General features: G+C 32.7%; 1 protein-coding gene across 2 annotated transcripts in view; it reads left to right on the top strand.

Annotated features, from left to right (window-relative positions):
- The window catches only part of LOC148610068 (uncharacterized), a 33,700-nt gene extending 23,948 nt beyond the window's left edge, over window positions 1–9,752 (top strand). The window contains exons 12-19 of one of the 2 annotated variants that reach the window (XM_088542064.1): window positions 559–897; window positions 1,169–1,393; window positions 1,867–2,197; window positions 4,161–4,516; window positions 5,431–5,761; window positions 7,178–7,516; window positions 7,971–8,189; window positions 9,459–9,752. In XM_088542064.1, coding sequence (XP_088398190.1) covers window positions 559–897; window positions 1,169–1,393; window positions 1,867–2,197; window positions 4,161–4,516; window positions 5,431–5,576 — 1,397 coding nt within the window. In that variant the 3' untranslated portion in view covers window positions 5,577–5,761; window positions 7,178–7,516; window positions 7,971–8,189; window positions 9,459–9,752. Of the gene's footprint in view, window positions 1–558; window positions 898–1,168; window positions 1,394–1,866; window positions 2,198–4,160; window positions 4,517–5,430; window positions 5,762–7,177; window positions 7,517–7,970; window positions 8,190–9,458 lie in introns of those variants that run through there. The other variant, XM_088542065.1, reaches the window with a different exon arrangement.
- The last annotated feature ends 6,253 nt before the right edge of the window (window positions 9,753–16,005 follow it).

The raw sequence follows: 16,005 nt of genomic DNA, 5'->3' as shown, positions 1-16,005 counted from the left end.
AAATTACAAAAAAATCCCGATTTGATAAATGTGCACAATAAACATTGGTATAATGCCGTTATATTTTTCCGTTGTGTATAATTGGTTTGTTTTAAACGCAACTTGTATGTAAGTTGCTCATTCACTTTTCTTTTATTTTGTAATTTTAAGTTATTTGATGTGTGTGTCTGTTTTCAATGTCTGGTGTTTGTCCCTGGATTACATTCTTTTAATTACCGCTAGAATATTGATTCCTTAAATTACTGTTATATTAACAGGTGATGAGAAAGTCTTGATACTATCTTGTGCATGAAATCTTCTGTAATATCGGTTGTTTTATCAAAAACTAGTATCTTGTACATTTTTCTATGTATTTTTTTTTATTCATTTGTTGTAGATTTGTTCCTGTTTATCAGCTTGTGTTAAAGTTTAAAAGTTTGATGCACTTAGCATGATTTTTTCCCAAACAATTCTTGTTTGAAAAGTTGATGTATATCCTTACCCTCTTGGAGATACTGAAAATAAATGTTGATACATTACAAAATCTATAAAAAAAATCCTTTATGTTTTATGAAATAGATATTGGCGATATGGACAGAAGCATGGAAACTGTAAAAAATCTTATAGCAGCTGGTGCTTCTGTGAACCACATGACTTCTGACGGAAAAACCCCATTGACTATAACTTTACAATCTGACTCTGGCCCTACATGGATTTGTGATATGGCTTCAGTTCTCCTTGACGCTGGGGCGAATCCAAATCCGTATAAATCATCTACCGATGCCGACTCACCACTTACTTTAGCTTGTCGGAAAAACAATGCCGCGGTTGTCGAAAAGGTGTTGATGCTTGGAGGAAACCCAGATCATATTGGAAGGGGTGAAATGACGGTATTACAGGCCTACATCTTGACAATAGGTATTTAACCAAATTCTTTCTCATATCTAAAAATTCATGAAATACTTTAACTTGTAATAAGTTATTAGATTTCATTTTTATATTCCTTTTTTAATTACTGGTACAGCTGTTAGTTTAACTTTAATTCATTATTTTAAATGACTGGTACATGCATAGATACTTTTGAATCGATGAAATTCGAGACAAGATAAGCCAAAAAAGTTAAAACATTTGTCACATAGAATCTCACAACTTCCTTTGAATGATTAATTAAATTGTAATTTTGTTTCAGGGAAACACAATAGTATTCGGTCAGGAAATTATTCTGAAATTTTAAGATTACTTCTGCAGTATAAAGTTTGTATCAATCTTAAAGGACAGTCTTGTGATTTTCCTCTTCTAATGGCAATAGACCGCGGTCAGATAGAAACTGTCAGACTAATGATTACTGCTTGCCCCAATGCGGCCGTTGATGGAGGATATAGGACGCAAGCTTTGGAAAAATGTTTGGGTTTAGGTAGGTACAGTTCCGAAAAAAAAGCTGTTATTTACTGTTTACAAAACAGTTCTATCTGGGGCTTTTAATTCAGGCAATTAAGACCGGCTGCTCTTTCTTATGTCTGCAAGACCATATTCAAAAGCTAAGCAACAATGGATTATTTTTTTTATCAAAATTACTTTAATTCGTGGATACCAATTTTCGTTGTTTAGTGAAGAAAGACTAGTTCGTGGATTCTTGAATTCGTGCTTTTGAGGTTTTCAGTATAACATGTGATTCTTCTCTTCGATTAGAATAAAGTTATGTGGTTACCCACAGAAACCACGAAACTTGGTACTTCATGAACAATAGCACTTTCACAGTAATTGTACTATTTGCAGACAGCAATAATATGTGCTGCATATTTGTTAAATCACTAGAAATTGCATAATTATTTTTGATATTCATGGTGCTACATTTCATAATATTACACTATCTTTATCCAAATGTAGACATACCTAATGGAATAAAAATCTTAAACGTCTTATTGGAAGTTTGGCAAGAAAGACAAGACTTATTCCAGGAAGATTTTGTGAATGCTTTTCTAATGTGGGTAACATGTAAATGTGCACCTTTGACAGATGTGTTGGAAAAAATAGCAGTACAACTATTGTCAGATTCGAAACTGAAAATCAATACAACTGTAAAACAAACAGATTCACCTTTGATACATTTCACTAAAATCAGATCATTAAAAGTCGTACAGATGTTACTTGAAAGGAAACAAGATGTTAACCACATTGGTAAAATGGGGAAAACGGCACTTCACCATATTATAGAAGGGTAACTAATTTGTTTGAAATTTTTATTATTATTGGTGCATATATAAAACTTCAAATGTTTAAGTTTGATATATTTTAACATTTTACATTATTAACTGAGGCAGATTTTCTTACAATTAGAGTGAGCCCTGTCTAATCTATACCCTGAACAAACCGAAAACATGTCCCTTTCCAAACCAAACAAAATTTTAAGTCCGAAAGAGATTCGGTTTAGACAGGTTTCGTTGCATTACAAAAGCCTACTAGAAATTCTAATATTTTAAATGTCTAATTTTAGTTTAAAAACATTTTTAGAAAGCAAACATAACATAATCGGTTTATTGTCAAATTCTTATTGTCATATACCTTGGGTTGTTAAGAAAGAAATGAAAGCGCCATAACTGAGGGACATTTTATCATTAAACGTTTTCGTTCTTGTGAAAGGATTTAGGTTTGTACCTGTTTTTTGTGTGTAATTATTGGATATTGTAAGTGTAAATATAAAGCATATCTTTACTTTAACTATATATAGATACATATTTGCTTGTAAATGCAATAGAAAAGCCCAGAAAACGACTGTGCTATATATCATTTGCATGAAAGCTGTAAAACATTATTTTGAAAAGAATCGATGTCATTTAAAATTGACTCGGATACTATTGCATGTGTCAAGTGTCAACACAAAATAACGTATAATGATCTTTCCAAAATGCATTTGTTATTGAAACTGTTTGATCGATATTAAATAGATGACATTAATGTTAATCAAAAGATATTTTTAGAATGAATGTCTGAATGGAAAACAATTCAGAATTAAGCTGTATACTGAATTAGCCTTGTGCAAATTTATTTTTTTTCAATATAAGAAAAACTTGAAAAAAATAAAGCATTGTATCTATGCAAGCAAACAAGGACTCTAAAATATTGTCTACTGTATAACAAAAAGGATACTGCATTTATATTTGTGATTATTATTCAAGGCAAAGTGTAGTATTGCTTTCGTATGATATAATATCCGCTCTGGACAATTTTTGTTGAATAAAATTTGCTATATATTAAACCACGTATAAGTGAAAAAAAAGCAGGTTAAGGAGTATCGGAGGACAATTTGGTTCCTTTGGAGTGCCTATCATCTGTTGAAAAACATGTCCATCACACTCAAATATTGTGTATGAAAGAAAGAGTAATCAAGGGAACCAAGGTTAAAGCGGTAATCAAATTAATGTAATCCAGGAACAAAGACCAGACATGGACAACAGACATACACATCAAAGAACATTAAGTAACTAAAATCATACATACAAAGTAACAAAAGCAAAAGAGCAATGTGCATTCCACTTAAACTGGGAGCATGGTCCAGGTGCACCGGTAGGGTAAGCGTCCTCTGCTTTTCTAGAAACATCCGCTGAGTTGCTTATAAACAGTCAAGTCCGGGGTAGACGAAAGAGGAAAACTATCACACGTTGAACAAATCAAAATAATCATCATTTCAACAATAACTACCTCGGAATATTTAAAAGATGATTTGGAAACATAAACGCATTATTAATTTCTTAACTCTACACATTTGGGAAAGGTATTCCAACTTTGATATTGTTTAACTGCTAAATAATAATTAAGTCAGAGACATTTTATAGAACAGACAATACTGTTTTACGGTAAACCTGTTTAATTAGGCCATAAGATGTTTCTTGACATATGCAGAAAATAATTTCAATTTATTCCAGAAAATAGAATATTTACAAAAAAATGAAAACTAAATGTATGAAAAAAGGCAAAACAAAACAAAACGAAACAAAGATATAGATTTTTGTTTACGAGTTCTCATCTTTAAATAGTGTTACACTGTTGTTGTATATGTATTAATATTATTTAATCAAATACAGTAAACTTATTATGTCAAACTGTATTTGTAATACCAATATTTAACTCAATATTAAAAGATGACATCAAAATGTGAACGTTGATTGTATTATCCTTTTCAGAGAACACGATTTTAATGCACTTGGCATATTTGAAGCATTATGGGAATTCAAACCAAATTTATTCATCCCGGATGAAAATGGCAAAACGGCTGTTGATCTTGCATTCAGCACTTACAACAGCTACCGCTATTACCCGAACAGACACTCAACAGATGATAATTTATTAAAATGCGTTATAATTCGGTTTGTTACGAGTTTGGGTGTGCCTAGCAAAGATGTTATTACAAAAACATTTCAGACATCTTCAGAAAATGGAGAATTCAGCGTTATGAAGGCTTTACTACCACATGTTACAAATGTCAACCAGTTGTTCGGATATCGAAACAATACAGTCTTACACACTTGTTGGAAAAAGGGTATGTATTTAGCTATAGAAGTAATGGAGTCCCAAAAAGAAAGTCGAATACTTTTATCTGCGTCACACACTCCTGAATCAGGGGTATGAGGAAATTCGTCTCAATATGTCTCTTACCAAATTCTTTTTTTAGATATTTTTGGTTGAAAAAAAAAGACTCATTTTCTTCTGAAATAATGAGTAATGATTGTTTTTCTTGTAATTGTTCCTTGTGTTGAATTGACCGCTGATATACGGATTATGACACAGTAGAATGCAAATGCTATTTAATCACAACCTACTGTAAACCAACTAATTTTTGTGACTTTCGCGAACGTAGTATTATCTTTAAAATGAAGTCTCGAAAAAGCATAATTAAGCACTATCTTAATATGTTAAAGTTTTTTTTATTTTATTAAAAAAGAGAAAAAAAAACATTTTTGCAAAATTAGCCAACGACAGAAAAACACAAAATAAAGTAGTCCCGAAAATAAATTCGTTTACAATATATATTTACGCCGCCACTTAAAAGGGAGGTTAAGAGCGCTGTAAATCGTAGATTTAACCCACTATTTCGTTTGAAATTCGGAACCAAGTCAGGAATCTAATCGGTGGTGTAATATCTATTTTGTCAGATTTTTTTCGGTAATTTTGTTATTACCCTTATTTAAAACAATTCAAAAAGAAAACAATTATGACAAATAGGAATAAAGAAATTGTCTTCAAGAAGCATTCTACAAATACAATTTACCTAAATTGATATATCCAAGCTCTTCTTTCTTTTTCAATACTTTACGCACGTATATATATTTTCAGGAAGCAAAAGTATAAAACATAATTTAGATACAGAAAAAAATGCCGTCTTCAATGAAATATATTTTTCAATCACGAATTTGTTCGTAAAGAAAACTGTAGTTATTTTGAATTTTGAAATAGAATCGATGTCAGTTGACGACGCAATACAGTTTGTGATAGATTTTAAAAAGGCAGGTGGGAGTCTTGGCATATTTGAAAAACAGCGACGGGGACTGTCCGTTAATGACTTTGCTAAAGAGTCAAGCTCCGGACAAGAAAATCAGTAAAGTGGTACAATGCCTTGTATCGGAAGGTGCTTTAGGCTCAACAGATAAAGATGAAATTTATCCACTCCATGAAGCTGTTAAACATGGGCTCTCTTCAACAGTTGGCATATTATTAAAATCAGGACTGTGTCCTACGGCAAAGAATAAAAAAGACAAATTACCCTTACACGTTGCCTTAGAAAATCGTAAGTACTTTAAAACATTAATATCAAGGACATGGATATCTTTAACTGATCTGCAAGCTTGCTGTTATCATAAAGCACCTACCGCTACCGATAGTAAAACACCTGTTCACAAATGAAAGAGTAATCAAGGGAACCAAGGTTATTGCGGTAATCAAAAGAATGTAATCCAGGGACAGTGACCAGATATTGAAAACAGTCATACAATAACTAAAATCATACATACAAAGTAACAAAAGCAAATGAGCAATGAGCAACTCGGACTCCACTACAACTGGGAGCATGGACCAGGTGCACCGGTAGGGTAAGCGTCCTCTGCTCTTCTAGAAGCACCCACCGAGTTGCTCATACAAATTCAAGTCCAGGGTAGACGAAAAACTATGATACGTTGAACATATTAGTTTTCATAGATACACCCTAACAATCCACGAGTTCATGATGACGATCATAAAACTTCTGTAGTAATGACTTCAATTGTGTTGCATCATAAGCCTGTTCCAGAAGCCTATTTGTTAGAATTCTGGCGCGATACAAAAAGTCTGCGTAGTTTCGGCAAGCTCTGGCATAACGTATGTGTTGTGATATGAACACTCCATACGCAGGTGCTGAAGGGATGTTGCCACAGATGAAAGAAAAGTTGACAATTCTGAATGAAAAGTTATCACGTTTAGTCAATAGTTTTCCTTTACTATCGATTTCTAAGTGTAGGTCAAGATATAAGGCTGACTTCACAGTGTTTGTAGTATCCTTTATCTCAAGTTCTTTGGGGGTAGATTTGATGTATCAAGTTAAAAGTTTTGAAGGAGGTTTGGTGGTATATTTACGCTTTTGAAGATGAAAACAATACAAAATTATTCAAGCTATTGAAAAACAGACATCAATACCTTAACATAAAATAAGGTTGGAAAATCATAAATTGCTTTCAATTTTCTGGGGTAAGATTTCAAAACATATTCCATTAGTGAATACGATCACCACCGCACTTCTTGTTACTCGAATTTCTAAACAATCAAAACGTTATCGTGTATTTATAGAGAATGTTTACATTTCAAACTCAGGATTGATGAATTGAAATACTATTATTTTTAGTCGACAAAATTGAAGTTAAGTCGTATCTGAATGGTCTTTAAATTACTGAAAATTGTATTATTAATAACTGGTTTCCAAAAGTATTTGAACCTTGCAGCGGTAAACGGCTTAATCTAAAGTTAGTTCGTTGGTATTTTTCGTACCGCAAATCACAGACAAATAGACATAATTGTCGTCGCAGTGCTAATTCATGTCTCACACAATTACCTGACATACAGGAAGTACACAATGGTTGTAATTTTTAAAAGAATACCTGGAAAATACACGGAAATCTTAAGTTGACATTATATTGATGTTTTTTTTATGTGTCCTTTGTATTTAAATTTCCAGAAAATGACAAAATACTAAGGATTGTGGATCGACTCTTCGATAATAATGACGAAACGAATTTTCATGAAGTTTATGGAGATGACATCCTATATTTGGCAATTGAAAATGCAGAAAATCAGAATCCAGACTTGCGTCTCAGTTTAGTAAAACTGCTCCTTAAAAAAGGCGCTGATCCGAGCCAATATAGCCCAAATGGCATTCCTCTACATTGCGCCGTCAAACATAATGATATCAGAACAATAGAAGTTCTACTGAAAAATGGTGCATCCATTAATGCAAAAAACGATAACAAACAATGTGCTCTTCATATTGTTTTTGATTTTTGCAGGGCATTAAATGGTATGTATTTTAAAAATATACAATAATTTAACTGTACTTCTGAAAAAGTAATGTCTTCGCTAAAATACGCAACACCGTAAAAATCGCAATGAAAAAAATGATAAAGGTCCGATTTTAAGGAAAAAAGTAAACTGAAAAGAATCTTTATCAGCGAATAGATATTGTTTTTAAATTCTGTTTTGTTCATATAGAAAGAGTAATCAAGGGAACCAAGGTTATAGCGGTAATCAAAAGAATGTAATCCAGGGACAAAGACCAGACATGGAAAACAGACATACACAACAAAGAACATAAAGCAACCAAAATCATACATACAAAGCAACAAAAGCAAATGAGCAACTCGGACTCCACTAAAAACTGGGAGCCTGGACCAGGTGCACCGGTAGGGTAAGCGTCCTCTAGAACATTTGTATTTACGCGAATAACAGATGCAACTTTATTTTCTTTGTTGTAGATAAGAGCCTTAAGACAACACTTTACTTACTTCAAAACGGTATTGATATAAATTCACAAGATAAAGCTGGAAGGACTCCATTGATGTTGGCAGTTGATAAGCAGTATTTTGAATCAAGTGACCTCGCGAAGTTTATAAAAGAGCTGATTCATAACAATGCTGATGTTAATTTGCTTAACAATCATCAGCAATCAGCACTAGATATATTTTGTGAAAAAGGTATTCATATTGCAAGATCAGAAGTACGTTTTCACTTATCGTGATCGATAAGCTTTATCTTTGTATGTTGGACCATGTTAGGTTGAAAGACGCAGCTATCGTTAATTGGACATCAAATACCAACATTGGTCCACCTTTGTTTTGCTCATAGGGTAGTTTAGGCTCGACTTAATGATTCCACGTTGACCGAATTTTTGAATGCCGTTACAGAACCTATGTGTCGACCGACTTCAAATATTCAACCTCGGTCAGCATGACTTTTGAGCCAGTGTCTTTCCAACGAAGCAGTCAAAAGTAATCCCAATATTTATCGACAATGAAAGAGTAATCAAGGGAACCAAGATTATAGCGGTAATCAAAAGAATGTAATCCAGGGACAAAGACCAGACATGGAAAACAGACATACACAACAAAGAACATAACGTAACTAAAATCATACATACAAAGTAACAAAAGGAAATGAAACAAAGGTTATATTGTGATTATGCTGTCCGTCTCCTTGTCTATTTAAAAAACTCTAAAAATAGCTGAATAAAATTCAATGAAATAGTCTCACCTTATTCATCACATAATACAGTGGTGCGTCTTCTATTTTATTTATCCTTGAATGTCTTTATGGGTTATCACGATGAGAAACATTGTCTTGTCAACTGTTGAAAGGGAAAATCGTCTTCCATATGAATAGATGTCATTGTGCACTTCCTGTTTTTCCCCACTTTAGCGGCTTTCCTCTAGATCTTTTCCGTAGCTGATCCTGGTATCACTAAGGGAACTTTTTCACAAATTTTCTAGTTTATTCTATCTTCATTATTTTGATCGGTTCTCTTTTGTTATTAAATATTTCATCAGTTAGAAAATAGTAATATGGAATTCCTTGTACAAAGGGAAAAAACGGGATATTTCACATACAATAAACTGTACAACATTAGAGCACCAAAAGGACAAAACACGCGCAAAAAGGATACAACGCATTTTCGTTTTTGGTCCTATGTACAAAAATGCTACCTTTAAATTATCAAGCAAAAGTGTTTATAAGTTAACATAGTGTAGCAAGCCTTATTGTGCAAACACAATCAACTACAGAAAAATACTTCTGTTCTTTTATTCGTTCCCTCACTCAGAGAGGTCGACATTTAACTCTTTTCATTTTCTTCAATCACATGAAATAAATACTTGTTTTAGGTTTCATTTTGATATCTTATATCTATTTATTATATATAATTTTATATTTTGGTATGATTTCCATTTTATTTAAACTAAATGTTACAGGTAAAGATTTGGTAATTGGTAGGATTCTGGTAAATGCAAGTGCATCTCCGAGGACATGTTTAGCGTTGGCTATTAGCAATTATTATCTCAGTAAAAGAGAAGATTTTGAATCATTCCTTCTCATGTTAATAAACAAAGGAGCAGATCCAAATGCTTCCACAAACAATGAACCCTGTCTGATCACAGCAATAAAGAAGGGAATGACAAATGTAGTTCGACGGTTGTGTGAAGTTAATGCCAATGTCAATACAGGAACGTCCACAAAAAGTGTTCTTTTCCATGCATGCGAACAAGGTAATGATAAGAAATTGAGTATTCAATACCTAGATAAGCTGTTTAGTTCAAATCGCGTTCCTTTATATTGCTGTGTTGAATATGAAATAAAAATTAATTGACTGCAGTCGTAAATAATTTTTTTCTCAAACAAGGAATTATGAAAACCAGGATGTCAGTGACAATTTTATGATATTTTACTTAACTGCAGTAAATTACTTAACTGCAGTAAATTATCCGATTAATCTGCTGCATCAATGGCAAAAAACTATGATATAGGTGCATTGCTGTTAAAAGTGAAAATGCATACTGAAAGACTGTGAAATAGTTAAGTGAAAAGAGAGTTTCTATAATATTCTCTTTTTTGATTTACACACACCTGTTCTGGATATTTTCGTACCCTTTGTAATGTTTGTTGTATCAACTCGTACTGTAGTGACATGTTTTCACATTACCATTATAATAATCTGCTAACAAGCAATGTCAACCTTGACACACACAACAAAGAGCATTTAATAACCAAAATAATACGTACAAAAAACAAAGAAACGAAATAAAAAAAAAACCAAAAAATAAAACAAATCAAAAACAAAACAAAACAAAAAAAACCAAAAACTAAATCAAACCGAAGGAATAAAGGCAACCCGGACTCAACCAAAAGCTGGGAGTATTGACCAGGTGTTCCGATACAGTAAGGGTACTCTGATTTTCTTCTACAGATTAGCTGTTATTTGGCTTTTAATCCATCTTTCTATGAATTTACCTGTAATATTTGTAGGCATTGATATCTTTTTTGTTTAATTCTATTTCTAATTTGACTTCTGCAAAGACTCAACTTTTATCAAAAGTTAAAATCAGGGTCAAGAAAAATATCAATATGCAAATTTATTATGACACACAGTATATTTATGTCTTTTTATGGGAAAGTTTCGAATGGATTACTCGTTTAAATCAATTACACGATAAATCACGCTGCGTTCATTTAGCACACTTGTAAATAAAGTTTTTTTTATGACTCCTATATAATTAACACCGCTTCCTAAGACGGACCAACTTCTAAATTCATTTGACTTTGAATAAAAAAAAAACAAATAGAATTTTTGACCTTTCCTTCGTCATCTACCCCAAAGAACTTGAAAGAAATGATACTACAGAGACTTTGAAGTCAGCTTCATATCTTGACCTACACTTAGAAATCGATGGTAAAGGAGAATTATTGACTAAACTTTACGACAAACGTGATGACTTTTTATTCAAAATTGTCAACTTTCCTCTCATCTGTGGCAACATCCCTTCGGCTCCTGCGTATGGAGTGTTCATATCACAACTTATACGTTATGCAAGAGCTTTCCGAAACTACGAAGACTTTTTGTATCGCGCTAAAACTCTAACAAATAGGCTTCTGGAACAGGGTTATGTTGCTACTAGATTGAAGTCATCACTACCGGAGTTTTATGGTCGTCATCACGAACTCGTGGATCGTTATGGTGTATCCATCTGCACCATGAAAACTGATTTATTCAACAGGTCATAGTTTTCTTTTCCTCGTTTGTCTATCCCGGACCCCGGAGTCCGAGTTGCTCATTTGCTTTTGTTACTTTGTATGTATGATTTTAGTTACTTTATGTTCTTTGTTGTGTATGTCTGATTTCCATTTCTGGTCTTCGTCCCTGGATTACATTCTTTTGATTACCGCTATAATCTTGGTTCCCTTGATTACTCTTTAAAACATTAAAGTTATGAAAGATTACATAGACAAGTTTGACTTCAAGGTCGTTTCGTGCTATAGCTATTATTGATAAGGGGCATTCAGTTTAACACTTTCAAACATTCAACAAGAAATGATAATAAGCAGCTATCTTATCATATAATATCTTTGAAATAATCTTTTCAACTGACCATTTTAAAGACAAAATGAACGTTTTTTTCCATCATCAACTTGGCACGTATTGGATACTTAAGTGTACTTTGCATAATGCCTTATAATTAAATCGACCGGAAGTCAATTATTCAGGATTTTAAACTCCCATTTTCTCAAACATTTTTATTTATTCTTGTTTCAGAAAAGAATAGGGATGATATAGTCAGAATTCTAATAGAAAATGGAACAAGCTTGAATGAGACATCGTCAAATTTGCAGCGTCCACTCGACGCTTATGCAAAATCTCTCATTCAAGACTTAAAGTGTGATGACCTAAATAAAAATCCTGAAGATTTGGAATCAGTGCTTGAAGTTGACTTGACGCTTTTCAACAAAATGGTTAAAGGAGGATCAGCTTTGAATAAAAGAGATGTAAAAACAAATTGTAAAGACTACAGGTAAAATTAATTATATTTGTATTCATGGTTAGGTACCTCCACCATTTTTTCTGTATTTTACCCGTTCATTTTGAAAAGGTTCTTTATTTACAGATTAACGAAATGACACGAGCAACAACCAAGTATGCACATACCACTGTCTTTACGAAATAATGAAAATAAGCCACTTTGACTTACAATGCAAAATTAATCTGTCACGTAATTGAATACAAAGAAGTTTCTCACTTTTCCCGTGTGTGCTAAAGATTCTTTATTTGTCGTGTAATATTATAGAAATTACATATTTCCAGTGACTATACGTTTTTGTATAACTTTTATATCTTCTACACAAAATTATAACCTGACGTTACTATGTCTGGAGCATTTACTCACTTTTGTAATATATAATCTGTCTTGTAACGACAATGAAAAAGATAGGGGAAAAAATTAATCATTATAATTTGTATTACTATTATTATTAGCAAACATATTTTATAAAATAAAAAAAGTTAATGGATATCAAGTAAATTTGCAAAGATAATAGCTATGGTAATATTCACCTTTCTTAATTACAATAGAAGCAATACACATTTAGATTTAAAACCGAATGTTTTTATTTAGAGGAAAGGCTTTAAGAACCCATGTAATCCAGTTTGAATGTGACAATAAACAAGAAAGCTACCAAGGAAGGAAAATGTATTATATGCATTGAATTTGTAAATCTAGGTTTCAATATTCTGAAAGTAATCAAGGGAACCAATGTTATAGCTGTAATCAAGTGAATGTAATCCAGGGACAAAGACCACAACACATTTCTTTCATTTGAGTAATTGATAAACATTAACCACTATGTATTTAGTAGAACCAAGGTAAGTTTTCATCTGGCTTGAAAAAAACCGTAAAAAGAAACATGAGTAAATGGATAGCTCGGCATCCATTAAAAAAAACTTGGAGTATGTACCAGGCGCACTTGTAGGGTAAGCGTCCTTTGCTTTATTAGTAACCGAGTTGAACATAAAACATCACGTCAGGGATAGACACAATAAAGATCTCACGACAATAAAACTTTGGAAGTGACCACTTTAATATTTTATCAACATAACCCAGTTCCAGAAGCCTTATTGTAAGATGCCTAGCACGGTACAAATGGTCGGCGTAGTTTTGACTAGCTTTTGCATAACGTATAAGTTGTGACATAAAAACTCCATAAGGAGGTACTTATTTAAAACAAATCACACAGAAACATTTTGTTCTGAGTTTGGAGAGCGGGCTTTTGTAAACTGTAAATCAGCATACATATCTATGTGTTACTAATATCAGTGAATGTAAATGGACAAAACATACGGGTAGATTAGCAGAAAATCAGACTTCGCGTCAACTAAACGTTTAATTGAAGCTAACAGTCAAACGTGTATGGGAGCATTTGGTTATAAATACACATATCATTTAATAGAATAATTTCAGAATATATTTCCGAGGTTTTGGACAATTGTGGAGATGCAAATGCGAATGGATTAGAAAAAAAAACATACCGGAGAGCACGCATTACTGTTGCATGGTCTTTTCACGCGTTCTTTGACAATTTTGTGTAACAGCAGTAATATATCATTTCCAATCCATTGTCTATCAATCTATTTATACGTTTATGCTGTCATCGATATCCTTTGTGAAAATCGTATAAATTAATCATACACCAAATCAAATTATTATTTACATTTAAGTAAAACAAGACGATATGAAAATAAATTTCCTGGAAAGTACTACCTTAGAACCAGATCTCTTAATAATTTGCACGTAATACTTAAAAATATACGTAGCATGTTACAATATATCGATTTTGACATGGAATTTTGCATATCATAATCATTATCAGCCTTAGGTCATGATATCAGCGCTGCAACCCTTAGGATCGATAGGTGATATTGAGATAGTTATTAGTATTGAAATTAGTATTATATGGAAAAATGACATTTTTATCATAAACTTTAGTAAGTTCAAAATTTTAATGATTTTGCAAGTGATAATGTTATTGTGGAAATTCCAACGATACCATTTTCAGTTCAAAAAACAAAATATAAATGAACTTGATCATGACATTTATTTTCTTTATAAAGGTTTCATCTGTTTTTTTTCCTTCATTACCATAATCCACATAGTTATGACGTATGCTGTTTGTACTTACATTAATGCTATAATATGATAGAGTAGGAAAGCGACCGAGCAAAATGCAAAGAGAACATTAAATTTGGAATAACCTGTCCATAGAATGTCAACATATTTGGTGTTTTCCATTTCTTTTTGAAAAATAATTTGTCAAACTCCATGACAGAAATATACTCAAAATGTCTAGAAATATCATCTCATCAAAATATTGATGTCACTGTTTTGCGGTATGTTCGTTTTTTGTTTTTGTTTTTGTGTTTACGGTACCGTCTATGTTTTAACATATGGTGTAGCTTTTTATGGCTGAATTTTCTGAAATGGGGAATGATTTATTATCTTGTTCTGATAAGCGATATGATTTGACTCTCTTGAATCCGACAAGAGAGGAGTACTATTATAAGAACATCTAGGATGATTGCAATGAAAACTAGAAAATGACAGTAAGTTTTTTTTCACAATATTTGATATTCATGTTAATCTTTGCAACATTTAAATGATCAACTGGCAGTTGGTCTATATTTTCATTAATATGTTTTACACGAGGTATGCATTTTAACTCATTTGGCGTCCGTCGTCGTCGTCGTTAACAATTTTTCAAAACTCTCCTTCTCTGACACTACCTGACCAATTGCAACCAAACTTGTTAGGAATGTTCCTTAGGAAATCCTACATAGAACTGTTGTGGTGAAAAGTCCTAGGGATAAAAGTTGTTAGATGACACCATGTAAGATTTATTGCCATTGCAAGATTTTTATTTTTCAGCCAATAACTTAAAAACTATTAATTAGAAAGGTAAAATTCAACCAGGTGAGCCATTCAGGTTCTTAGAAGACTCTTGTTAATGTTATTTTTTAAAAAAATCTTCTCTTCTCACACTACTTGACCCATTGAAACAAAACTTGGTATGAATGTTCCTTGGGATATCCTGCATATAACAGTTGTGGGGATATTTTAACCGTAACTAAAAATAAAACAAAGGCGTTATTATATTTCCAAAAAGGATAGATTTAGCCAAATTCTTTGAAATGCTGATATGGTCCTTATCATAAGGCCTACAAAAGTGTTCAGGGATCAGAGTTGTCAGCAGACTCATTGTAAGGGTTATCGGCCTTGAAAGGTGAAAAATGACTTGTTCTTTTCTTTGTTTTAAACTATAATAGTTAGAAAGAAACTTTCAATAGCTGAAATGATTCTTATCATAAGTCCTACCACAGTCTTCATGAGTCAAAAATGTTGGACGACTTCTTGTTAAATTTATTGCCCTTGAAAGACAAAATTTAACCAGGTGAGCGATACAGGCTCCTGGGAGCCTCTTATTAAGCAACAATGCCGTCGTTACTAAAAAAGAACAAAGGGCATACAGCAGTTTTGCGCAGATATCTCCTTAATGATTATGTAATGAACGAATGGTTTGGTAGGGCCATTCAAAGGACATGAACATTTGTTCGTTCAACTTACGATATAATAAAAAGACTACCTGTAATGCTTTCCGATGGGACAACGCTCATAATGCTGACCAATTTGACGTGTCGTTCATTGTCTCCATATCGTTAGGATTTCAAGATATTCCATTCTTTTAGAAGCAAAAGGCTTATAAAGCGTTCTCTAGTTTCAAACTGGTCTCGATACAGTCCCATAAATGCATCGCAAATTTGATAGTTCGAACATCGTTGAGAATTTTTCAGACCTTTCTATACGTTTACATATCTTCCCTGTATCAATGTGATCCGATGGAGCAGAGTAGCGAATAGAGTCGTCACATTCTGAGACGTTATATAATATTGATTTGTTGTGACATGCATCATTACTTTGA

The sequence above is a fragment of the Perna viridis genome, chromosome 8, assembly GCF_037379345.1.
Source record: "Perna viridis isolate PV_CMFRI_1.1 ecotype Kerala chromosome 8, ASM3737934v1, whole genome shotgun sequence".
NCBI lineage: Eukaryota > Metazoa > Mollusca > Bivalvia > Mytilida > Mytilidae > Perna > Perna viridis.
Note: the sequence above shows the minus strand (reverse complement) of the source record. Positions and strands in the feature narration are given on the sequence as shown.